This window comes from Sturnira hondurensis, unplaced genomic scaffold (assembly GCF_014824575.4).
Source record: "Sturnira hondurensis isolate 20B ecotype Veracruz unplaced genomic scaffold, ASM1482457v3 Scaffold0013299, whole genome shotgun sequence".
NCBI classification, from domain to species: Eukaryota; Metazoa; Chordata; class Mammalia; order Chiroptera; family Phyllostomidae; genus Sturnira; species Sturnira hondurensis.
In genome coordinates, this window is record NW_028085930.1 from 7,871,057 (window position 1) to 7,896,160 (window position 25,104).

Consider the following 25,104-nt stretch of genomic DNA (forward strand, 5'->3'; position numbering starts at 1 on the left):
CTATGTTGAAATCACTGTAATTATTACAACAAATTCTTTTCTGTCAAGGTCAAAAGCACCATAGTGCAAGGTTAAGTGGCTGTCAGTCATCCCCACACTTAGTGGCTTAGAGTTTGTAGAGCTTAAGCAAATGAAGTTTGTAAGGGATTCAGAGGCCCTGCCATCTTCTCTGGTGTATATTAGTCACAATGTTTAGTAGAGATTAAATAGTTATTTCTAAAGATCAGTGGAAGAATTAAGAGGAGAAACAATTTTCAAAAAGCCAAGCTAATCAAACGTATCAACGCTCCAAAGGAATCTTAATGGGCAGAGAGATTTTGAAGACTCTGCTTTTATTCTAATTATTTCTGTGACAATATTCAGCTTAGATTCTACAAACAGCCTTTTTATAAACATAGTTTACCAAGGACTTGTGTCATCCTGCTGATGAATTCTCTCTAGGAATACAGCTAACTTCTCAAACATCAAGAAAAGGTTAAGCTTTATATGCTTCCATGGCTCTCCAAGAGTGGTCTAGACCCGGACCATCAGCGTCACCTGGAAACTGTTAGGAATAGGACTTCTTCAGCACACACTAGATGCACATTTTCAAAGCCCTATATGTAGTTCTGACGCATGCTCAGCTGTGAGAACCACAGATCTAAAGGCTTTAAAGTGACCTTTCTGCATAGAGGAGACGGATACACTGAACTTAGAATTCAAAAGGGCACCATCTAATTCAGGGTCTGTTGAAGCTACACAGTGCTTACTTATTTGTTCATCTTCTCTACTCCCCGGTGATACAAGAAGGGAAAATACACTGTCCTTGTATGAAATAAAAGTAAACCCAAATCTGGTGTTGGGGATGTCCTCAAACCACTGCATTAACATGTTCAGGGCTACAAAATGCACAGGCTGATGCTGAATGTGAGCCAAGTCTAGCTCAATTCACAGAGATCTCATTTTCAAGTGATAAAGATTATACTCTGACACATTTAAGTTTGAACTGTCCCTCAGATTCTGTTAACATTTGACATAGATTAACAAGCACAGCGATTAATTAGCTCTATTATTATAACTGGCCAGTTTCCCCAAAATAGCATTACAGCAAAACAAATACTAGCTACCTGGGCAATCGCATCCCCTGTGAGACTATGTGAGGAGGTTTCTTCATGGCTTCTGTGTGATAATAGAGAGAAGTGCCTGAGTCTGCCATGAGGGTGCAGTTGTGAGTACCACCCCGGAGAGACATGAATTTCAAGAGCAGGCTTAGTTACCTCCTTGGTGCAGCAGGCAGCGCGTCAGCCCCAAAGCGTGCTCCCCCATTGTGCCTTCTGCTTCTTCCTCCCCACACTCATCTTAGGGGTACTAAGTTTTCACCTTTCTCCGTTTTCGAAATTACCACTCATTCAGCTGCTTTCCATCTTCTCAAATTCACGAACAGCTGTAGCCCGCTCCCATGTCCTTTCCTGTTCCCTTTGTTCCTGTGGCTTTATATCACTTATTTCTTTTCTGTCATTTTGTGGAGCTCCAGGCAGAGATAAATGTGCGTTTTTATTCCATGTCTCTAGTGCTCATTTTTATAAAATCACACAGCCCAGAAGGGAATTTAGATATCATATCTCCAATTCAGTGTTAATTTCTTTTGCAATAGAATCCATCTTTTTGAAGACACAATCTTATATGCAGAAATCTAATTTATAAAGCAGATAGAGTGAAACTCGTATCTTGGTTGAAGCTGGTAAAGGAGCAGGTGCGGTCTCTCTCAAAGTTTTAAAAGATCTGCTCAATGCCTCTTCTGCCCCAGGTGCCGTTAGGCTCTGGAGAAGCAGTGCAGACCTGGCTTCTACCCTGGGGCCGCTCAGTGTCCCTCGCCACCACGCCCTTCCCTCTCCTAGAGGTCCCGAGGAACCCAGTCTGAAAATTACTGAGGCAATCTGACTGAGGTTGGAGGGAAAGGGACTCAGCCAAAGGGGAGGCTTCCTAGTCTTCAGGTCCATTCTTGGGAGTTACATGTGCCTACTAAGTGTTACTGCACATAGTAGTAGGAGATCCCAGCAGGACAGTCAGGAGAACAAGTTAGGGAGCTGTGCTATACTGATGCTTTGCACACAGCGCTGTGGAACAAGCTAGAAAAAGGCTACGAACTGAGCACTAAGCTCCTACTAAAAGAGTGGAAAAGGCTGGCGCACCTGAGAAGTCAATCTGTATGTCTGCCACTCCCTTCAAAGAGACAGCTTTTGGTCATCTAACTAAAAGTTTTTAAATGACAATTTATCATCCATTGCCTGACATCATCACAGCTGTCTTTTGGGATTTAAAAAAGAAGAAACGAAGAAATAAGGTTTTCTCCTTGGAGCACACAAAAATCTCATAGATGGAGACTAACAATGCTAAAGAAATTTCAGCTCTGCTTTTCAGACCCAGTCTCTTCCAATAACTAACTGACCTTCAGGGCGATGGTCCTTCCGGCTGGCCTGACGGCAGTCCGTTTCTACAGGGGGAGTGAGGTAGACAGACTTCTCTTCAAAGAAACCCGTAAAACCAGATAATAAGCACTGCCAGGCCACCATTTTATCAAAATAAACAACTGAATTATGATTATTTCATTCTTGGAGGCGAGGGTCACTAACAACAATAATAAACAACTCTCCTTTGACACTCCCGGGTCCCTGGGCACGACACTCAGACGCTCTTACCTCGGTTCCCTCACCTATAAAAGAAGGTTGGGCTGAGATATCTCGAAGGTTCTTTCTAAGCTGCCCAGTTCCTGGGTGGTCCACTAGAGTCAGTAAGTATCACTGTATTAGGAATAAAGGAACTCACCTAGAGAGGTGCAGCCCAGGACGCTTTCCAGACACCGGACCAGCGCCTCAATGTCACTGCCCTGTCAAAACAGGAAAGAGTTACCACCAGGTGCCAGAAGGGTCGCTGATGACATGAAAGGTGTTTTTTGCCACATCGAGGCACAACAAAACAGACAAAAATATCTGGCTGCAGAATTATTTTACAGCGTGATCCCATTTTACAAGAAGAAAAACACATTTCTCTCTCTGACGGGGAAAACAGATGCTGAAGCGTTAATGGTGGTTTTGACTACAAGTGGGGTTTCGGGTGACCCTTATTGTATGCTCTGCGTGCTTCTGCCTTTCCTAAATTTCCATAATGAACCAATACCACTCATTTAATTTATAAAATGATACACGCCATTAGAAATTAACAATAGTTCCGTGCAATCTACAACACACTCAATACAGCAGAACCCGAGTGAATGTTTTTTTCCTGGACAGTGCCTCCACCAGGTCATCTCTAAGACTGTACAGTCTTCAGGAAGTCATAAATCTGAGAATTACAGCCCTCATTTACCTTACCCCTCAGTAGGAGTCAGACACCCCCCATGAGGGTTTGCGGGGAGTCCCAGAGCTGGATTTGGTAACATTGTCTCTAGTACAAAGTGAATACTTGTCCTCCACCCAGGAGACTAGAAATAACCAAAACAGTGTCATAACAATCTGGGGAAGTGAAACTTCTTAATTACTTTCAGGTTTGTGTTTAATCTGAGAGAAATTAATAATTTATGGCTCACCTGCTCCATTGCAAAACAAGCAACACATTTTATATTGCAGTAGTTTTGGATTTTAGAAAAGAAGGACTGTAGTATAATAAGCTGCTTGGAGCATTACATGAATGTGTTGCGTTTCATTTCATAACGCCTGGAGGGGGTTGGGCAGCCACTTTTTATGCATGCGGTACAGCCTGGCATCATTTCATGTTTCGAACATACAGACAAGGCGATGACAAGGAAGGTGTGCCTAGTCGGTGCTGGTCAGTGAGGTCGAAAGCATTAACTAAAGACCATGGTGCCCAGCCCAGGAATAGGGGAGCAGGTTCCAGGCACAGAAATAGAAGAAAAAAACAAAAGATAGAGTCCCTTTATCCACCTGTGGAGCTGGCTCTGTAACTTGCTTTGGGCCACAGAATGCCATAGAAGTGGTGCTGTGCAAACTCTATAACTAGACCTTAAAGAGACCACACAGCTTCCATTTTTACTCTCTGGGAGTCAACAACTATGTAAAGAAGTCCAGGCAATCCTGCTGGAGAGCTCACATGGCGAGAGGCCCTGGAGATGAGAGGCCCCCAGCCCATAGCCAGCACCAACTATCAGACATGTAGGTGAGGCCATCTTGGACCCCAAGCCACACTCTCAACTAAACGAAGCCACGCGAATGACTTTAAACAGTACCATGTGGAGCAGAACTGCCTGGTGAGTCCAGACAATTCACAGGATGCTGAGAAACAATAAGTCATTGTTTTAAGTCACTAAGTTTGGGGGTGTTTCATTACACAGTAAAAGATAACCGAGATCCTAAACAAACTGAGGTCACTGACCAACTTTTTTCCATTGTTTCTAACAGCACCTAGCACAGCCCCTGGCCCACGACAAATGCTAAATCTGCGCAGGACTCTTCCAGCTTCTGTGATTCGCAAGGAAGTCAAACAAGACTTCGACTTTGGCATTCAACATGGCATCAACTTTTGGGCTACAGCCTACCTATGCAGTGGGTTCTCCCCTACCGAAAATACATCATTACTTGGAAAGTGGAGGAAAAACATCCTACTTCTCAATTCTGCTGCCTTGCTCAAGCCTGTTAACCTCTCCAAGCTTCAGTGTCCTTAAATGCACAGCAAGGAGAATAATGGCCTCTTTCTCACACAGGGCTCTTAAGGGAAGCAATTGAAATAAAAATTCTTTAGCACAGTGTGAGGGCTGTTGGTGATACCCAAAGGACGGAATACGAGAGCTGGAGAGGATGAGATGGGACGGGAAAGGGACAGAGACATGAAGGATGAAGAAGTTTCAATCACTGTGCTGCCACTGAGCATGGAGATTCTCAATGAGCATCGGAGTTGAGACAATTCGGCAGGGTCAGCAAGAGTCAGAGGCAGGGCTGTAGGGGTGCCTGGGTGACTGGAAAACATCAGTTATATCCTCCTACACAGAGGCTGGGAAACACTGTACGGAGTGGGTGAGGACAGAAATAACCTCAATAATATAGTATGAATGACTGAATGAATGAAAGAACATTAACTTTTATTAAGCTCTTAATATGTACCATGCTGTGCCAATTTACCTGTATTTATTTATTTAAACTCTACCAGGTGTGCTATTTTTCTCCCCATTTAACAGTTGAGAAAACTGAGGCACAAACAGGTTCCATAATATAAGCATGCAACTTAATATAAGGTCATGCAACTAGTAAGAGGGGGAACAGGCAGTGTGTCTCCAGAGCTTGAGCTCTTCTTGGCCCCTAAACTGAACCTACGTACCATAGAAAGCAGGGCCCCTGACCCAGAGGAACTCATGATGCTGTTGGAAGGAGACTGGAGAAGGATTCCTTGCTATATACAAAATATAATGCAGCCAGGAGACAAAACACAACTAAAGAGGGGTTGGGTCGGGAGGGGTGGGTTCTTCACCAACAGCTTCCAAATGCAGGCTCTGAAGAGGAGTTTAAGCAGAACATTGATTCTCCGTCTAAATATGGCCTCAACACGAGGGTGTGCATTCTCATGGTGAAGCAAGTATAGTCATGGGCCGTGTGCACACTTGGCATCTCTGCTAACTTCCCTCCCTGCCCCTGAAGACTGTGACCCTGGAGGTCATGGATGACGAGGGACTGAGCTGAACTTACATGTTCAACAAGGGACACGTCATTTTCTCCACAGGCTGCAGATCAGAGTACACAGACCAAAGCCTCGTAAGGCGCTCCTATCACCCCTTCCTTCGGCTCTGCGGTACAAAGACTAAAACGTCACCAGACACTGCTGAACATTCCATGAAAGGCAAAATCTCCTGTGGCTGAGATCCACTGATCCACATACATCTCTAGTTCTACATACATATTTTTCTATTGGTTAAATCGGGAACAATTCGAGGATCAAAATAAACGGTATTAATAAATCATAAGCCATAGAATAAAACAAGATGCCAACTGTACCTTTAAACATTTAAATGAAATTTTCCCTATTTTGACAAAGGGAGAGCTTATTAGATTTTTTTACATTACATCACAATTTAGGAAAGGAATTAAAGAGATTGTTTACTGTGTTACGACTTAATTTAGCAACCAACTCATTCCTAGTGCTCTAGAAATTGTCATTTAATTGAACACATATGACCCCAATACAAACACACCGGCCTCCCTGAGAAAAGGGAGAGAAATGGAACCGAACCTCGCACCTGTCTGAGGTGCTTTCTGGCGTTCTGCACCACGTCTGCACTTCAGCAAGAAGTTCACTCGCGGGAAGCATCTCTCAGGGACACATTAGGGCTGGAGAAACGTGGGGCTCATGCTGTTGGCTGAAACTTTTCCAATTTCCTCAGTGTTTTACAGATTTAAATCGATACCTTCTGGACTTAAGTGGCCTGTGAGGACAACCACATCCTGCTAGATGTCAAGTCTCCAGTCCTCTCAGCCAAGCGCCAGAAGCTGATTTGTGAATGTTGTGAAAATAACCAAATGTTGCCTGTGCTGATTAAGATGTTCTTCAAGTCTCCCTTCCCCATGACCACTGACCCCTCTATAATAGGAAGATGCCTCCGGGGCAGGAGAAACGTTGTCTAAGATTCAACTCTGAAAAACCATCCCACAGACTCAAGCTCAGTCAAACATCCAGATTTTTCCAGAAGCAGATGCAGTACATTGGCTAATGAATTAGAAACTGCTTCTAGAGGGAAAAGGGTAGCTGTTTTTAAGAGGCCCAGTTGGATCTGTGACATGCATGATAATGAGCGACGCCTGCTCAGCAGCCACGGAGGAAGCTGTGACGTCTGGAGTAGCCTTTCCTCTTAAGCATGTTTGTATGTATACTTTAGAATAATATGGTATTGAGTAGTTCCTATTATTTTTTAAATCTGGAACACATATAAAAATATCAAAAGAAAAGAAACATCATCAGAATACCATTGCTATTAACATATATACATAAAAATACAGCACCTATCTAGACAAAGTCCAGCCATTGTTAATATGAGAAGGGTTTGCATGACATTGACATTACCTGGAAGCCAAGGACAGTGGACTGGGATGTGCATGTGTGAACAATGATGACTTCACTGTACTAGTCAGTGGGGGTGGTAGATGCAATTGAACGAGCATGTGTACTGTGTGGCCGTCACATTCAAAATGACTGAGTGAGTACAGCAACAAATCTGCATCAAATTTTACTTTAAGCTAGAACAGTCCTCCATGGAAACTATTTGAATGATTCAGAAGGCTGCAGTTATGAACAACTGGTAATTGCCAGTTTCATCATGACAACTGTGTGAGGTCCCAAGGTGCCTACTTTGAAGGGGACTGAGATGTCATCATCCTATGTACAATGTTTCTTGTATCTTCTTCAATAAATGTCTTAATTTTTCATAGTACATGGCTAGCTACCTTCTGGAAAGACCTTGTATATACACATATTTAGGCATTCTTTTCTACATAGATCTATCTTTTAGGTAGCTGAGATTATCTGGTAGATTTATGGCATACATAGATTATATAGATACCCCATGCTATTAAAATGTCTTCAGAAACAAAACTTTATGGTTGCAAACATTATACTGTAAAGCCTCATCATATTGATTTACCTATGCCCCTCTTATTGGACATCTAGGTTGCTTCCATTTTTTTGTTGTAATACCATTGCAGTGACTGTCTGTGGACAGGTATGTCTGCCCATGCCTGTGACTCCTTTAGGTCAGCCATTCAGAAAGGGAATTACTGAGTCAGACTGTGAACTTTTAGAAACCATCATCTTTCTTTGCTCTTGCCCTTTTCTTTGCGTTCCCAGCCGACCCAAGCAGTACATTTTCTCCACAATGAGCTGTGATGCCCTCACACTTTTTCACTCTCCTCTCTATTAAAACCTGGTTTCTCTCAAGAAAAGATATTATAGATCCATTAAGGCCAAGATGACTGATAAGGCTCATGCATTATCTCAGGATATTTGTGTTTCAATAAGGGATATAACCTCATATTGGAGGAATTAATTTCTAACAGCAGAAGTTTAGGCAGTGTGTCAAAGGACGAAGTCAGGTGGTAGCTTCACAGGGCTGTAAAAATCACACGGCACAGCCTCTCATTTAGTTATCAACCACTTCTGTCTAATTAAATAGTCTGGGTTATCTCACCTTAGAGCTGGTGAAAGATTCATTATGCACACACACACACACACACACACACACAAGCGCCACTTCACTTCAGTCCAGTTGTATTTCTATTCAGGAGACTTTTATCAAATATTGCTTATGTTCCAAATGTATATGGACAAGGGAGCCAGGTGCAGCCTCAGCCCACCATTTTGGAACAGACGCTCCATTTGTATGGATGGGCACAGGAACAGAGGCTGGGAGGGATGACCATGTTTTCCTAGGGTACTCCTGCCCATACTCCTAGGGGTTCACTGCTCTCTGATCTGTCAATCCCCCCCCAAAATTGCCCCTGCAGTGTATGTTCTTAACCATCAGGTGGCTGGCAGGATTACAGAAGCCAAGCTGAGAAACCAGTACAAAGGCCCTTCTTTTCTATTAAAAGATAAAGAACCACGTATTAAAAGCAAACGTAAATCCGATAGCTATCCTAGCTCAAGCCACCATCGTCTCTTGCTCGGACCACGCAACAGCCTCCGTATGTCTCCCGCCGCTTCCACTGTGGCCTCACTTTAATCCATTTCCACCACAGCGGCCACCACTACTCTGCTGCCGTGAATAGAACAAACTCTGGATGCCCCACCCCACATATGGAATGAAATCCCGTCACGACTCACCACACTCTGTGTGACCCAGACCCTGTTGATCTTTCCAACTTCCTCTCTTTCCACTTTCTCTCCCATTCACTGTGCACAAGCTACCTGAACCTTTTTTCTTCAAACACACTGAGCTCTCTCCCTCCTCGGGGCCTTCTCATTGGCTGAGAAGGCTCTTGCCCCACAGACTGTCATTCGCACCCTTCAGCGTTCAACTTCATGTCCTGCTCAGAGGCTTCGGAGCAGCTCTCCACATTGGGTTTCTACCCCCACTTTGGTCAACCCCATCACAGTGCCTGCTTGTTTCTTTGGATGCACTTCCCCAGAGGCACATTATTATTTGGTTTGTTATTATTTGCTCCATGAGGGCAGGGGCCAGGCCGTTTGAGCCATTGTTAGGTCAGAGCTGGGCACACATGACATTGAAACAGCACTTTTGCGATTGGTAACCCTTACAGTGGGTGGCAGCAGGCCTGGGCCAAATCCTGGGCTAATCTGAACGTGGAAATTTAGTCAGAGAAAGACAAATCAATATGATTTCACTTGTATATGGAATCTAAAAAGCAAACCAAAAGAATAACAAACAAAACAGAAAAAACTCATAGATGAAGGAAACGAAAGGATGGCTGCCAGGTGGGAGGAGAACTGGGGGACTGGGTGAAAGGGTAAAGGGATTGAGGAGTGCACAGTGGCGGTTACAGAATAGTCCTGGGAATGTCAAGTACAGCAGACAGTCACTAACCCTGTACTAACTGTGCGGTGCCTGGTGGGTACTAGATATGTCAGGGGGGTTCACTTTCTTGGGTGTGCTGTACACTTGAATCTAACATAATATTGAATGCCAACTGTAAGTGAAAAATACAAAACTATTAATGAGCTTTGATGAATTTCTCACTCTCCTCTGAAATTGCAGACCTCTGGAGAAAAGTGTAAAGAAGGCAGTGAAAGCAGTGAACAAACAGGGAACTCCTGCACAGAGCAATTCCTATCTCACCCCTGTGCTTGGGGGCAGTTTCTAATTGGAGGTGGAGCTCTTGGCCTGGTTTCCGCTCACAGATTGGCTCTGGAGGTGAGGTCCTGCAGACATCGGGGCCTGACTGCTGTTAACATCCTGAAGCAGCCGATGACTGCCTGGAATGCAACCAGCTGTCCCTTTCACTTAGCCGATGCATAGTTCCCCTACCTGGTGACTCAAACTTCGCTACATGTAGGGATTATCCAGGGGTCTGGTTAAAAGTGCAGATTCGTACTCAGCAAGTTGGGGTAGGGCTGATATTCTGCATTTAACAACCTCTCAACTGCTGCTGATGCTGCTGGTCCACAGGCAATTTGAAGAGCAAACTCTAACCAATGTGAATGATATCGGGACTTAGTTCAATGGCAGACTTCTTTAATAAGCCTGCCGTGAGGAGAGTACAAGAAAGGACTGGTTGCCTTAGAGAATACTCATTTATTCAATTAGTGCAGCTGTTTCTTTAACCTGGAAGGAATTGCTACATGTACTTATTTTGCTAACTTAGAGCTTCGCAACTTCGACGCTATTGACACTTCGGACTGCGTGACTCTGTCAGAGGGAACTGTCCTATGCATTGTAGGATGTTGACCAGCATCCTTGGCCTCCAGCTGCTACTACTATATCTCCTCCCCTCAAGCTGTGACACTACATATGCCCCCAGATGTTTGCAAATATCGCCCGGAGAGCAAAGTACCCGCTGTGCTAACTTGGAGCCAAGATATTTAGAGTCATGACATTTGTTGCATTCTTACAGATATCTGGGTCCATAGACTAACTGACTACATGTATCTCACAATTTTAAGCAAAGTTACGTTCATGAAAAAAAAAGATGTCTAAAAAGGAGAGTCTAGGTATCAAGACTCAAACATTTATTTTACCTCCCCTGCTTGGCTGCAAGAACATGATGCCTTTTCTTTGCTGAGCTTTACATTTAAAATAGTGGGATGGACATGTCCCCACGTGCATGTCCCCACGTGGGGGTGTTGTGTGGGGGTGTAACTATAATTTACATCAAAACCACAGATAATAATATATATTACATATTATACATAATATGTAATATATATTATTATCTATAGCAAACCCCCACTTTACTCCTGTTTTCATCCATGAAATATTTGAGAGACTCACAGATGTAAAGCGTAGGACTAAATATGTTAGTGATGAATTGGAGAATGACATAACTCAAAAAAAATCACACTTTTCACTGAAGTCTTCCGGGTCACATACCACGATATTGTGAACCATACACACACACACACACACACACACACACACACACACTGGATATCAATTAAAATGTTAAATTTGAACTAACACTTTTTCAATGTTCTAAAACCTTTGTCTGTGCCATTTAAAAAACCAACCTGCAATTGCCAAGCACTTCTGCGGCTTCCAGTCAACTTTATGCTGATCTAATTAGAGAATCCTGACTCCTGGAAAACACAAGAATCTCCCAATCATAAAGAATTCAGTGGTGTGGAAAAAACAGTTTTTCAGACCAGGAAGATGACTGTCCATGAGAATTATTTTGTTGGAATCTAATACTCTGATAGACACAATGGACCAAACCTTCAAAAAGATTCTCAAAAGAGAACACAGCAGTAAAAATGTGGTTTCAAGTTTTATACTGAGCTAGAGCCACACAGCGTCTTACGTTTTCATCTCTAGTGCTCAGAGGCAAGCTGCCAACACTGTGTCGTGGGTGCATATTGCAAGCATCATTGCATCCCTTATAAATTCCAAACTGTGAGTTAAAAGTTGACAAGATGCTATTTTGAAAATATAAATCCAGCAGTTATGTAACCATATTTCTACACCAATATTCCTACTAGGGAAAAACAGCTTATTTAGCATCTCTATCGCCCAGGACAGTTTCAGCTGTGAGTAACCAAAGACCTGCATGAAATAGCCTGAGCAAAGAGTTTTCGTGGGTTCCCTGTCGAGCATCCTCAGGGCTCCCCTCTTTCCCAAGAAGGGCTATCCTCACACGTTTGGGCCAGAATTGATTGCACGTTCATCTTAGGTCAACCCCGGCCAAGTGGAACCTCATGGCCGGACCAGTGGAAGGAAGCAGGACCTCTCCTGGATAAGCAGGACCAAACCCAAGAGAGGGTCCTGCTGGCAAAGATGCTGAGGCTCTGCCAGAAAGGACCGAGAGAGGGGCATGGACTGGTGGCCAAGAGCCTGGACTTCGGAGCGAGGCTGCCTGAGTTTAAATCCAGCACTGGCATTTGCTGGTCAAGCGTTTTGAGCAAATTACTTAACTTATCTCTGCCTCCATTTCTCCATCTGTGAAATGGGTTTGGTTGAGAGAAGTAAATGTTGGCGTTTATAAATGCCAACATTTGTATAGCTCCACGCCTGGCATATACAGGGTCTGGCACAAATAACGCCTCTTTTTATTACGAAACCATAAGCATGTCATTCTGTAACAAAACAATATCACAGTCAAGCACATCATAGGTCACTTTAAGTAAAATGTTCAAATTAAAACTATAAATTGTTACACCCATACTATTATCCTACCAAACATACTCAAGCAGGTGTACTTCTGTCAGCGCTGTATTACCTGTAATATGTTTGATAAACAAAATGCTCAAAAATGTTTGTTGAGTACACAACCAATATGCACAGCATCTTGGAGTGAACCCAGGCTCTTTCTGCTCAAATTGTTGGAATGGATATTTCAGTTAAAGAAATCTCCTTCTGAAGTAGGTTTCTCCAACTATTGCTGACAATCACTTATCCAAGAGACTCCAGGCATGGGGGATAGTTCAAGCCGCCACTGGGTTTCAGTGCAAAGAGGCAGAACGAGGAAGGGAAGGAGGCTCTGCCACTCCCCGGAGGGAACAGAGCAGTGAGAACCCACCGGCTGAGAAGACTAGTCCCAGGAGATTGGTTTGTTCCAAGTCTAAGGACGTTTGGCCTCCGTGTGGACGAAGAAAAGGTTGCAGAGGCAGAAGCCAGAGAGAGGCAAGGCAGAGAGACTCAGAGGATGCATCCTCCCCTCTACTTCCCAACCCGAATGTCTTTCATTCACTTGTCCAATGAAAGAAAGAGAACTGTAAGTTGGCTAAAAACGAATGAAGTATATGTTTAAGAGAAATTCTGAGTAGCTCTCAGAATTTATACAGCTCTCCGGAAGCTGCATACATGGATACAGAGGTCTAGCAATGATATCTGTAAAATGGTAACTAGTATACAACAATGTGCCCCTTGAGAAATGAGTTGTGAATGAATGAAACTAGCTGCCTAAGACCTTGGTTTGGGATGAGGGCTCAGCTGGGGTACATCTATCTTCGGACATTCTCAATAGCCTCCCGAGGGTTCTGCTTCCTGCTTCTATACTTTGAGGCCCATCCATCTATGTGTCACACCCTGAGTGCTCTCCTGGCAGGGGGGCTGACTCCCAAAGGCTGGACAGATACAAATGCAGACATAGACAGTTTCAGAGCTACAAAGATACAAAGTGTCTCATGTTTCCAGCGGCTGAAAGCTGCTCAGGAAGAGCTTGGCATGGTGTTCTCAGTCTGCTGAACAGTCCCCAGCAGGCAGAGATGTACATGTGTATACAGAGCAGACATAAAACCTCCCATTACAGCTCCAGTCACAGAAAGGAGCTCAGCTTCATCTTACCTGCACCCCAGGTACCTCGTCCCACTCCAGGGTCACTTCTGTCACTGGATGTGAGTGTGAAGGGGTGAAGGGGTGAAGGGGCTGAGTCCTTCCCACTCTTGGTACTCTTCTCAGAGTCACCCATGGGATGAAACTATACAGAACCCTCTTCCCTACCCAACTCGGTTATTCTGGACTCACCCTTTTTTTCCCCTAGGGACTGTATTTGAGTGTATCCAGGACTTCTTAGAGCTGAAGGTCATGCATGGGTCACAAGAAGCTGAAAGGGTGGCCTTGATGCAAGCTAAGGATTTACATGTGTCATTACATGTATATGAATATCACAATTTTTTTTTTAAAAAACGTATTGAATTTCTTAGGGTGACATTAGTGAACAGAATTATACAGGATTCAGGTATACAATTCTACAACACATCATCTGTAAATTGTACTGTGTGTTCACCACCCCAAGTGAGGTCTCCTTCCATCACCATCTATCCCCGCTATACCCTCTTCTAGCTCCCCCACTCCCCTTTTCCTCTGGTAATCACCACACTGTTATCTGTGTCTGTAAGGGTTTTTTTTTTTTTTTTTTTTTTGCTTAATCTCTTCCCCTATTTTGCCCAGCCCCCAAACCTCCTCCCCACTGACTGCTGTCAGTCTGTTCTCTGTATCTGCGGGTCTGTTTCCATTCTGTTCATCAGTTTGTTTTGTTCATTAGATCCCACATATAAGCGCAATCATATGGTACTTGCCTTTCTCTGACTGGCTTATTTTACTTAGCATAATACTCTCTAGGTCCATCCATGCTATTGCAAAAGGTAAGATTTCCTTCTTTTTACAGCTGAGTAGTTGAGTACCTCAATTCTGTTGAAGGTGCTTTTGTAGTTTTTCTTCTCTTAATGATACTGTTGATGATGCATTTGTATTGAGGTCTGCATGCAGTGAAGTGCCCAGATCTTCAGTGTACAATCGAGTACGTTTAAAAAAAGAAAATAGCCTTGTAGCCACCCCCGACAACAAGATGAGGAATACCTCTCTCACCCCTGAAAGTTCCCCGTGCCCCCTCCCAGCCAGCCCCCACCCCTCTCAGTGGAAAAGTAGGGAAATGGAAGAGAATTCTCAGGCCAGCAAGGGTTACTTTACATAAGGTAGTCAGGGCCCTCCCCACTAAGATGACATACAAGGGGAGACTTGAAGGGAGAGAGGGGAAAGTCATTTGTGCATCTGCAGGGGTGGATATTTTAGGCTTCTAAAGGCAGGGACGTGCCTGACGAGTTCCAGAGACAAGGGGGCTAGTGTAACTGGAGTGGGTGAGCAGGGCGCTTCTCACAGCGTCGGAAGAGGGGGTCTCTGCCATCAGTGATGACGGGGTGCCGGAAGGCCACTGAACAGGCTTTGCCTTTTATTTTGAGTGAGATGAGAGGGGTCATTGGGAGACCAGTGACAAGCCATTGCAACAATCCGCTGAGGGGTGACAGTGGCTTTGGCAGCAGGAGCAGGGTGCTAGGTCATGGATCATATTCTAAACAGACCTTGAAAGGTCAAACCAATGGGCTTTACTCATGGATTTAACATGTAATGTGAGTGAAAGGACGTAAGTCAAGGTTGAGTCGGGAGGAGTCGTCTTGGGCTGGGGCTGGGGCTGGACACGCTTAGCCTGGGATGTCTGCTAGCAGTCCGCACGACCCCACCCCGGGCAGGCTGGATGCGTGAGCGCAGACTTCTGAGCGATAGCACTGAAGGATGAGAGACACACTTGGGAGTTGGCAGTCCACAGATACTATTCAAGTCCACGAGACTGTGTGAGGTGTCTGTGAAGGTGGGGCTGTGTCTGTTCTGTTCACTACCGTATGCCCAGTGCCTAGAATCCTCAGATATGTGATATGTAAATGATCCGAGCAACAATCCACCCACTTTCTTCTCTGCAACTTGCTTCACGAAGCTATTGTCCACTCTTCTTCAAACTGCATCTACAAATAGCCTTGAAAAATGTCACTAAGTTACAGAACCCAAAACACCGAGGTGACCTTATTTATTTTCTATACACTCAGGTGACCCTCTCACATCTCAGTTTGATCTCATTAGAAGCCAGGCCCTTGCTTCTCTGCATTCATAATTCATGGGAAGATAGAGGAGGCCGTTTAGCACAAAGCTGGAGGAGGGCAGAGCTGCTGGGCCCCTTCGTGGAGGCTGCCCCCAACTCAGGAAGCTGACATCTTAACTCCCCTCTCACTGCCACGGGTGGCCATCTGCCAAGGAAAAAGGCCATCAGGCGTGTGTGACGATGGGAACAGAGAGCCACATCTGTAAAACTCAAACTGTAAACAAGCCCCCTGCTCCGATGACATCAAACGCTTCTGTCACTGAATTAGGAATCACTGAAACGTGACTGTCAATGTGTCCCCATTCCACTGCTAATGCCTTGTTTACTCTGTGTTATTAAAACCTCCTACTCCAGCTGTCTCTTATTAGCGCCCAAGTCTGCAGCAAGTCCGTGTCTGTGGGGTTGCGTTAGGGGTTCAAAGACATCCAGGGGTATCCAACACAGAACATCTAAGACATTTTGGGCCACAGTTTCGAAGCGTGAAGGACGACGAGAAGGAAGAGAGAGAGCAGGCCTGACAGAGCAGCATCACGGTGCCTACCCAAGAACAGGGAAAACAGATTTTTCGGAAGCTAGTGAGGCTGGTCCCCTTCTTGCTGCCGTTCGTTTCCAGAGTTCCAGCGGCCTGGAGGGAAGCCTGCCTCCTGGCAATCCCCCGCCTCCCAGCAGCTCACTTGCTCTTGATTAACTACTTGTCGCTTTACCTGCCCATGTCTGACAGTCTAGGAAGGCAGCCCTGCAAGGTCAGGAAGGTTTATTGCAACAAACGGAAGATTTTCATGTTCCAAAAGGTAGCCTCGTGATGCCCACTTCTTTCTTGCAGATCACTATTTTTGACTCCCGTTTAGCTTTATTCCTGTTTTAAACATCATTTGAAACTGTCAGATTGTGTTCCTTCTTCACACATTTCGGAACTGCCCCGTCGATCCCAAGCATCTCCTTGTCTTCGGCTTTACTAACTTCTTCACTGAGTTCTAGACTTACCCCGAATGCCTACTAGTTGATGCAGTGTTTTTCGGCTGTGAATCCCATCTTTATCAATGGACCAGCTGACCGAGGTTGAGAGTTCCCCTCCCCCCTTCGGTTTCCCCATTTGTACATGGGATAGAAAATGGTAAGCTCCCAGAGGGCTTGTCGGTAGAAAGTGGGGTGACGTGTAAAGGGTTCGCACTCCATGTAACAGCAGCAGGGTAGCTCTGCCTCATTGATGACGACTATTGCTTTCTCTGGTGTCAGGTGACCCATGTGCTTCCAGACTAGCAAGTTATAAAGACAGCACCTCCAGCGATGGCCCAGACATGTCACACTCCTGTGCTCCTAGGTTGGACACCATGAAACAGTGTTTGCTTCCTTTTCCCAGGTGAATAAAATATTCAGAACATTAAATTAAATGTATCTGTGTAAACGAATCACAAAATAGTGGGACAGGACTTTTGTTTGCAAGGCTGTTCAGGAGGATTTGCATATTTTTTGTAGATTCTTTTGTGCCCTGCATGGTCAGGGCAGCTCAGCTCTGATGACTGTTGGCGNCGATGGCCCAGACATGTCACACTCCTGTGCTCCTAGGTTGGACACCATGAAACAGTGTTTGCTTCCTTTTCCCAGGTGAATAAAATATTCAGAACATTAAATTAAATGTATCTGTGTAAACGAATCACAAAATAGTGGGACAGGACTTTTGTTTGCAAGGCTGTTCAGGAGGATTTGCATATTTTTTGTAGATTCTTTTGTGCCCTGCATGGTCAGGGCAGCTCAGCTCTGATGACTGCCGGCGAGCCAGGAATTGGTGCATGTGTGTGGTGGGGAGGGTTGGCACTGGGGCGGAAAGCCCCCAACGTACCATCCCAACTCGTTTTATCAGTGCTGTAAAAATTAGCATAAACCTCGCCACCGCTCTCATCATTCCCCACCCCACCTCCCATGCTCCAGGAGCAGCACAGCAGAGCACGGGAGGCCTTGCAGTGTCTGTCATCGTCCCCTCAGTGCCCCACTTGCCTGCGGAGCTCTGCTCGTCCACAGGGAAGGAGCAAAGGCTGGTGACCTTCTGCCCTCCATGCTGAAAAGGCAGCAGGGACACTTTTACACTCCAGCTCAGTCTTGCTCCCTGTCTGACCAGCAATGAGCTATGCTTTTGGACAAGAGAGGGTAGAGAGGGAAGGGGAAACGACCCTGGCAAAACAAGGGACAGGGTGGAAACCATCACATCACGGGCATTCCTCTGAGGAACACACTCTGGGGCTATGGAAGCCAGAGTGTGTTCTGCTGGCATTGATTACCACTCTAGCAAGGACGGCTGCTTCTTAGAACTGACGCCCTCTCAGGTCAATTCAAGACAAAAAGTGTCCCCTCCCATGTATGAAGTTAAATTACTTAGGTCATACCAAGCGAGTAGCAAGTAAATCAGCCCTACTGTTTGGACTCAAAAGTTCTGGCACCTTCTATAAAAACACAGTAGGAGGAGAGAAATCTGCATTGACTAACAGATGTGTGAGGCAGGCTCTTTTCTGTTTTTCATTTTCATAATTCAACACTTTTCTTAGAAGTGGTATAAACCTTGGCCCCTACATATCTCAGTAATGTTGATCAGTAATTTTAAGGTATCACCAAAGGACCGATAACGCGATGCCCTCGGGCCATTCCCTCGCACCCAGTGAGCTTACTCAGTTGTTGTGCAGGAGAAGGCTGCATGCAGGAGGGGCCCAAAATAAAATCAGACAGCCCAGCTCCTGGAGAAGTTTCTTCACCTCACTCAGCCTCAGTTGCCTCTCGTGCAAAGTCAGGATATCACAACAGCCCCACCTTGAAACAGACCTGGAATTTAAAGTTAGTGCCCAGTGCCACAGTCAATTACAGGCAAATACCATCCACTGTGGGTTCCTTTTGGAGCACCAAATGGAATAGATGACTTACGCGTAGGGAGTGCATTTTAGGTCAAACATGCATCTTTAAGTCCTGTCAGTCTAGGGCGGTAATTCAACAGGAAGTTCACAATCTGAGAGAGAGCAGGCACTGAGATGGGGGTGGGGGTTCTGGATTTATAGCTCTCGGCTCACTCTCACTCCGGGCATCTACTTCTTGATTGAAATATCAGGGAAAATTGCCTGAAACCCTAAACTCGCAGTCTCCTCCTTCCTCCCACCCTCATCTTCTTCCTCACTCTCGGCCTCATCCTTATTTGAATTCCAGCAGCCACTCGAATTCTCATTTGATGCGGCTCAAGCAGAATACACGTCTCAAAAGGCTGTGGCAAGAATTAAAGGAGGTAACGCATCTGTGGTGCCACGGAGGTGTTCCACTTCCATGTCTCTTCGAGAGTGAGCTGGTGCACGTCGTGTCGCGGGCTGGCCGCCCAAAGCTGCAGTGTCTTCAGGACCCAGTGCAGTGTTCACACCCAGACCACCTCCTCCCGGGCAGCTCCCAGGAAATACGACAGGCCATTCGTGCCCAGTGAGGACTCCTCTACTTTCTAACGACCTGGCTAAGACTTTTTCCAGAACTGCGCCCCAGCCGGAGGCTCTCACCTGATCCTCCTTCCTTCCGGTCCATCCTTACCCTTAAAGATGTAGACCGGCATTGTGGGGAAGGGTCTCCCAGCCTACTTCACAGCCATTTGTCTTTTACTTCTAACTCTGCCTTGCTATGTGCTTCTTAGGGGGCCTGAACTGACACAGCATATAAACTACTGGGCACAGAATGAAGGTTCTGGAAATGTCAGCCTTTATTGTTATAATAACTATAATTTAATTAAACTAATGACTCCCCTACCTGAAGACACCTTAGAAGCACCTGCTCTCATAATGACCTGATCCCAGAGTCCTCAGGAGAATCCTTGGCCTTGCCTGGACAGTCCATTTTTCTGCCCCCTGGCACCATTCCCAGCAGATCATTCCTGCTTTTTCTAATGCTTCACTGTGCAGACGGGATTTCAAAAACACTGGAGGCTTTAGGCAAAACATACTGAAAACTTCAGAATTAGCTGGGAAAACGGGCCTCGCAGCCCTTCATCTTAGCAAGAACAAATGCCCTGGTCCCAAGAGTCCTGAACAAGCAACAACAGAAGCCGCGTTCATTAAAAGGAGCCTTTCCCAGGGAGTTCTGTGGCAAGTCGCCGTGGTCCAGGCAGTACATCTGTTACTGCTGCCCATGGGACACGACTGGGTCCGGGGTGGGGAAGCGATGGAAAGGCAGTAAGGGGACAACGGAAGGGTCCACGAAAACACCTGCCAGCCTGCAGCCCAAAGGCATGTCCCTTAGAGCACACGACACACTTTTCAGTGTGAGGTTCCATCAACACTCCTGAGAACCTCCTATGATGACAGCCGTAAACCCCCCCTCCCAAGATCTGAGTGGCTGGGTCCAATTCAGTGACCATGGACTTCACCGAAAAACTACCAACAATAACATAATGGCTGTGGGAAAGGTGCTATTGATGTCCTACTTATCGCAGCAAAGAAGCAACCGACAATCGACAGCAATCAGGTACTTAACAAAAACCGCTTTGGAGACACTGCTGCTGGAAAGATCGTCCAAGGTGCACGCTGGACTTGGCCATCAATCCCAGTGAAGCCCATGGCTGTCCTTCTTGGAAGTGCTTCTTCCATCAAAATAAAAACTCTGAGACTTTGGGCCCATCCAGAGGAAGGGGTACCCACTTTGATCTGAACACTCACATGAAAGCACATGCAGGGGTCAAGGGCAAGGTGGAGGAGAGGGGAGGAGAACCTCAGAGATGGCTACAGGTTTCACTCAGTTTGCAAAGCCAACAGTGACTGGGTCTCAGCACAGTTCTGTAACTGTAATTAGTGTGTTGCTAATAAAATAACCTAACAAAAAAGGGTCAACCTCATCACCATCCCATAGCCACTGACTTTGAGGAGTGAAGTTATATTTAGTTACTAGGGAAAACAACTGGGGTTGTAATTACCTGTCTCTAATACAAATTACTCGGCTGTGATTTCTATTCTAGGGAGAGAGACCTTCTGTTCCAGAAAAGCACTGGCTTGTGAACATGCCAGGCCTGGGCCTGAGCACAGTTCTGATCCTTCCCTAGCGGTGTAGCCGGGGGCAGGTTACTGCTCTCCCAGAAATTCAGTTTCCTCATTTGGAAAATAGGGATAAGAATAACCACCCAACAGGATTTTGTGAGACAAAATACCAGCATGTATGCGAGGGATCTGAACATTTTGTCCCAACAGATTTATTTAAAATCAATCACAATCATATCACATATGACAGATGCATAGCCCAGACTTCCCTATATTTATCTCTGGTCCTAAGATTGGAAGAGGTTGTTCTTTTTTTTCACTATGGTTGTAAAAATCTCACTTTCACATTACGGAGTTTTGGCAGTGTCATAAAAATACCACAAGACGCCTGGGTAACTTCATCATCATAACAGCAAATATCTCATTATTAATTTCATTATTATATTTGGGACATTCTTCTAAATACATTACATTACTTCATTTAGTCCTCAGAACTACTCTGTGAGGTAGGAACCACTATTCTCCCAGATCTCAGGTCAGAACACTGAGGAACAGTGAAGTTTAGTAACTTGCATAAGTCACAAGCCCTTGATTCACATGGGCAGTTGGATTTCCAACCCTATGTTCTAACAAGTATGCCAGAAATGGGACTTCTGAAACAACCAGCAAAGGTCTATTTCTTGACTATTGTATTTTATTAAAAAACATTTTTAAGTAATAATATTAGTAGCTAAACTTTTACCACTTGGTGCTTTGAGCAAAAATTGAGTATACATTTTGTATGTCATCTGTCTGCAACTCTAGGCCCAGAATGATGGCCCTGCACTATTGTGATAACATCTGTCTCAGTTGTTTTGGACGGCGGCACAGAAGCAAATGGAAACTGCGTTTTAATTTGTGGTAGGAGGCGGTGGTGTTCACCAGAGTCCACTGGGGAAAACGCAGAAATGGTATAAGGAGAGTGTTTTCATTTTGACAATCTGATTAGCCACCACCGTGGTTAATTTCTTTGCTTTTCTCATTTCTAATTTCTCATTTCTTTGTTTTTCTCCTCATATATTTGTCTCTTAAATTTCTCTCTCTCATCCTTTCTTTTTTTTCCTCTTCCTTCTCTTCTTTCTCTCATCCCTTTCTCTGCTTAGCCCCATGTCCATGCTGTGCTAGGTCCATTCTCCCTGCCTCGCTCTCTTTTTCTTATTTAGAACCCAGGAACATTTCCTACTCATTTTGTGTATTCAACATTACGATCTATTATTTAGTATTCATTAAGTGGCTGAATGGATTATGTGCAATCTTCTTTCCACTACAAAAACAATCCTTCTGAATTAACGTTCCATGAACACAGGTGCTCCTTGATTGACTTTTATTTTACTAGTTTAATGGTTTCTAGTTAATAAAATGCGTCCATACCTTACAGAAGTTTAGGACTGAGGTGTTTGGTAGACCGTGGCCTAAGAAGAAAATAAAGTGTCTGAGCATGAACACCCCAAGGCCATTGGCTTTCTACACACACACCTCTAGCTCTTCCCCTCCCCCCCAGACACACAAGAGAAATTCCCCAAGAGAAATCTTGGCCTACGGTCCATGTGGGGTTTAGCCCTGCTGTGGTTAAAGAGATCTATGGGAGGGGCACATGCTCAGAGACCTCAGCGCTGCATGTCAGGATGGGCCCTCGGAGGCTAAAATTGGCCAGAATGGTCGTCTCCTAAGCCCAGGAACTCATCTCCGGAACTAATATGTGCAGAGACATGACTCATGAATCTGATTACCAGGCAGAAAGTATATTTTTTAAAATCCTCTTCTCCCTGCTAAAGGGACACTTGCATTGTTTATTCAAAGTTGTGTGTGGGGTGCTCCTCAATGTACAACATAGTGTGTTTTGCCCTGATGAGTACTGGGGACTGCAGCCCTTTCCCCATCAACATGGCACAGGCCAGAGTCTCCGAATTCCCTGGGGACCCTACCTGCCCCTGGATCTTGGAAACCAAGACATCACATGGAGCCGTTACAACAAATCCTAGTTCCACCCCCCTCCCACTTCAGGTTATAAAACTTCCTTGATTCTCTCTGAGAAGCCACAGCCCAATCGGTACCCCGGACAGCCCCACCAGGCACCTGTTGGCTTGCTCCGTACTCAGGCCGGGAGCCCTCCTCCTCCGCCGGCTCCTCCAGTCCCGAGGACACTGCTTCTACTTCCGCCTCCTCCTCACCATCTTCGGAGCAGGAATCAAACGTGTCAGCATAATACTCCTCAGCTACGCGTGGGTCTTCTGGGATCCCTGAAACAAAGAATAAACAGAATCATGGCCTACCAGTAATTAACATTATGAGACTAGGATTTCCTATGTTTCCCCCTAGACCAATATTTTGTCTGTATTGACAAAACTTCCATGGAGTGTAGAGCTGAATCTTAGCTTCTGAAAGCATCTGGTTTGGAAGTAATAAATACTCAGCAAAATGAAACCAGTAAAGGAAAGGACTCTATTTGCAACCACATTTTTAAGATGGAAGGATAAAAGCAAAAAATAACAAGAAATGATCCCCTTTCACATCTTTAGGCAGGGGTCCTCATTATGTTACAAATGAGGGCAGTTAGGGGCAAAAGCAGGACGAGATGCCTTGGCCGTGGGCCCCTATTACACAGGCGCGCACGCGCACGCGCGCACACACACACACACACACACACAGTTTTTGCAGAGGCGGTTGTAGTGGGACAATGTCAGCACTCTTCCTGGGAATTTATTTTTTAAAAGAAAATGTTGGTGGTGAAACCCGGTAAAATGGATAGGATATACAGCAATGGCATTTGGGGAAGTTGAAGAACATGTTATGATATTTTCCTAACAAACTATGAAGGCTTTTGAGATGACATTTACTGCAGGGCCCTACTTACTCACATGCATACAGGGCACTTATTTAAAACCAAAAAGAAAAGAGAGAAGGGAAGAAAAGATCACCTGCTACGCTGAAGCCAAGAAGGGGCTACCTGTGGTCCTTGATGTAATATTATTACTAAGAATACAGTTGGTGCTTGTAATGGTCTTCAACCAAGAAAGACCAAGGATGGATCACAAAAAAGCAGAGGGGGTCCAGCTCCACTTTGCTAACGGGGGACTAGAAACAGAACAGTCTTCGGAGACAGGAGGAAGCTACATAATGACACCACAGCTCATTAAAACTGTGGGCATTTTAGGCTTCGCACCATGTTACACTGGCATAAATATAATTATTCTTCAGAATTATAACACACTGTGCTGTTTTCATCCTTTCACTGCCAAGTTTTGTCTAGTGGGTAAATATGAAATTCGGGATCGGAGAGGCAAGGTTTGAATGTAGTTCTACCACCTCGTAGATGAGAACCAGGAACGAGCGATGGAACTCACTGAGTCCCGATTTCTCCAGTAAAACTGCCACAAAGCTACTTAGCAGTGTAGCTACCAAGGTTCAATAATATCATTCTTATAGAAACATCTGTGTACAGAAATATTTACCACAAATGTTCGCTTCATTTCCACATCAGTAAAAATGGACTTTTAATGAACTGATTCCAGAGTCCTTTGAAAGTAAAATACTAGAGGCTGTAGAATTCCCTGACATTAAATACTTTAACATCTTTTCTGTCTACAGTTTCCTATAAAACATAAGAGGCAGTATTGTGAAATCAAAGCTAGTTGGCTAAAAAGACAAAAATCACATATAGTCAAAACTGCCTTTGCCAATTCCTTGGAAAGGGGCATGTTGTGAATCTCATAATGTCTCCCAGTAACTCAAACACAGACTGTTTTCCCTCCAGATCACTGATTTTCAGTTCAGCACCAGATGAAATAGATGGTTTATATTTGGGGGAGTGTTTTATAACATTCTTTATTTGATTCACACTCACAAAGACAAGAAGTTCACAGCAAGAGAAGTATATGAAAACTAAAATCCACCAGGAGGTCACTTTAGGTCTCCAGTTTTTACCTCAAGTAGGGACATATGTTCATTGAATGGAATGGCAGACAAAACTGTACGACTTCCTATCTCTCTTCCTCCCCATCCTCCTCTCCCTGAGTTTCCATGTCCCTTTCAGAGAGTCATCCATTCTCTCTCTGCCTTTGTGACAGTTACTCATGCATTTACTCATTCATATTTTCTCCCTCTTGCACTCCCTCTTTCTCTCTATCTCCCTCCTCCCCCACTTTAGGCAAGAGTATCTGCTTTCAAACTTGACTATGATACAGTAAGAAATATCATTTCCATGGTTGTACACAAAAATGTGCCTATATTTGTGTATTGTTTGTAAATATTTTTATAGTTGAAAAAACTTTCATGTGTCAAGATTTACCCATACTGTATCTGACACACCCTGGTATTTTGCATTCTATTCAATTTGTTTTTAAATGCCAATTGCAACTTGCTAAACTGATTTCTCACTGCACAATTTGAAAAACACTCGTTTATAATGCTGTCTTTGGCATTAGAGAGAGAGAGAGACCTACCTTTAAATCAGGCCTCTACCATTATCTCCAAAGCATTAAACTTTCTGCATTTTGGATTTCTTGTCTATAAAATGGGGATGATGGTATCTATCTCACAGATTCGTTGTGAACACAAAATAGTAT

General features: G+C 44.7%; 1 protein-coding gene across 3 annotated transcripts in view; it reads right to left on the bottom strand.

Annotated features, from left to right (window-relative positions):
* NEK11 (NIMA related kinase 11) overlaps positions 1-25,104 on the bottom strand; it is a 216,306-nt gene that overhangs the window by 49,664 nt on the left and 141,538 nt on the right. For all 3 annotated transcript variants that reach the window (XM_037061295.1, XM_037061294.1, XM_037061296.1), the window contains 2 exons: positions 22,616-22,779; positions 2,806-2,866 (listed from right to left, as the gene is read on the bottom strand). In XM_037061295.1, the coding sequence (XP_036917190.1) occupies positions 2,806-2,866; positions 22,616-22,779 (225 nt within the window). The remainder of the gene's footprint in view (positions 1-2,805; positions 2,867-22,615; positions 22,780-25,104) is intronic.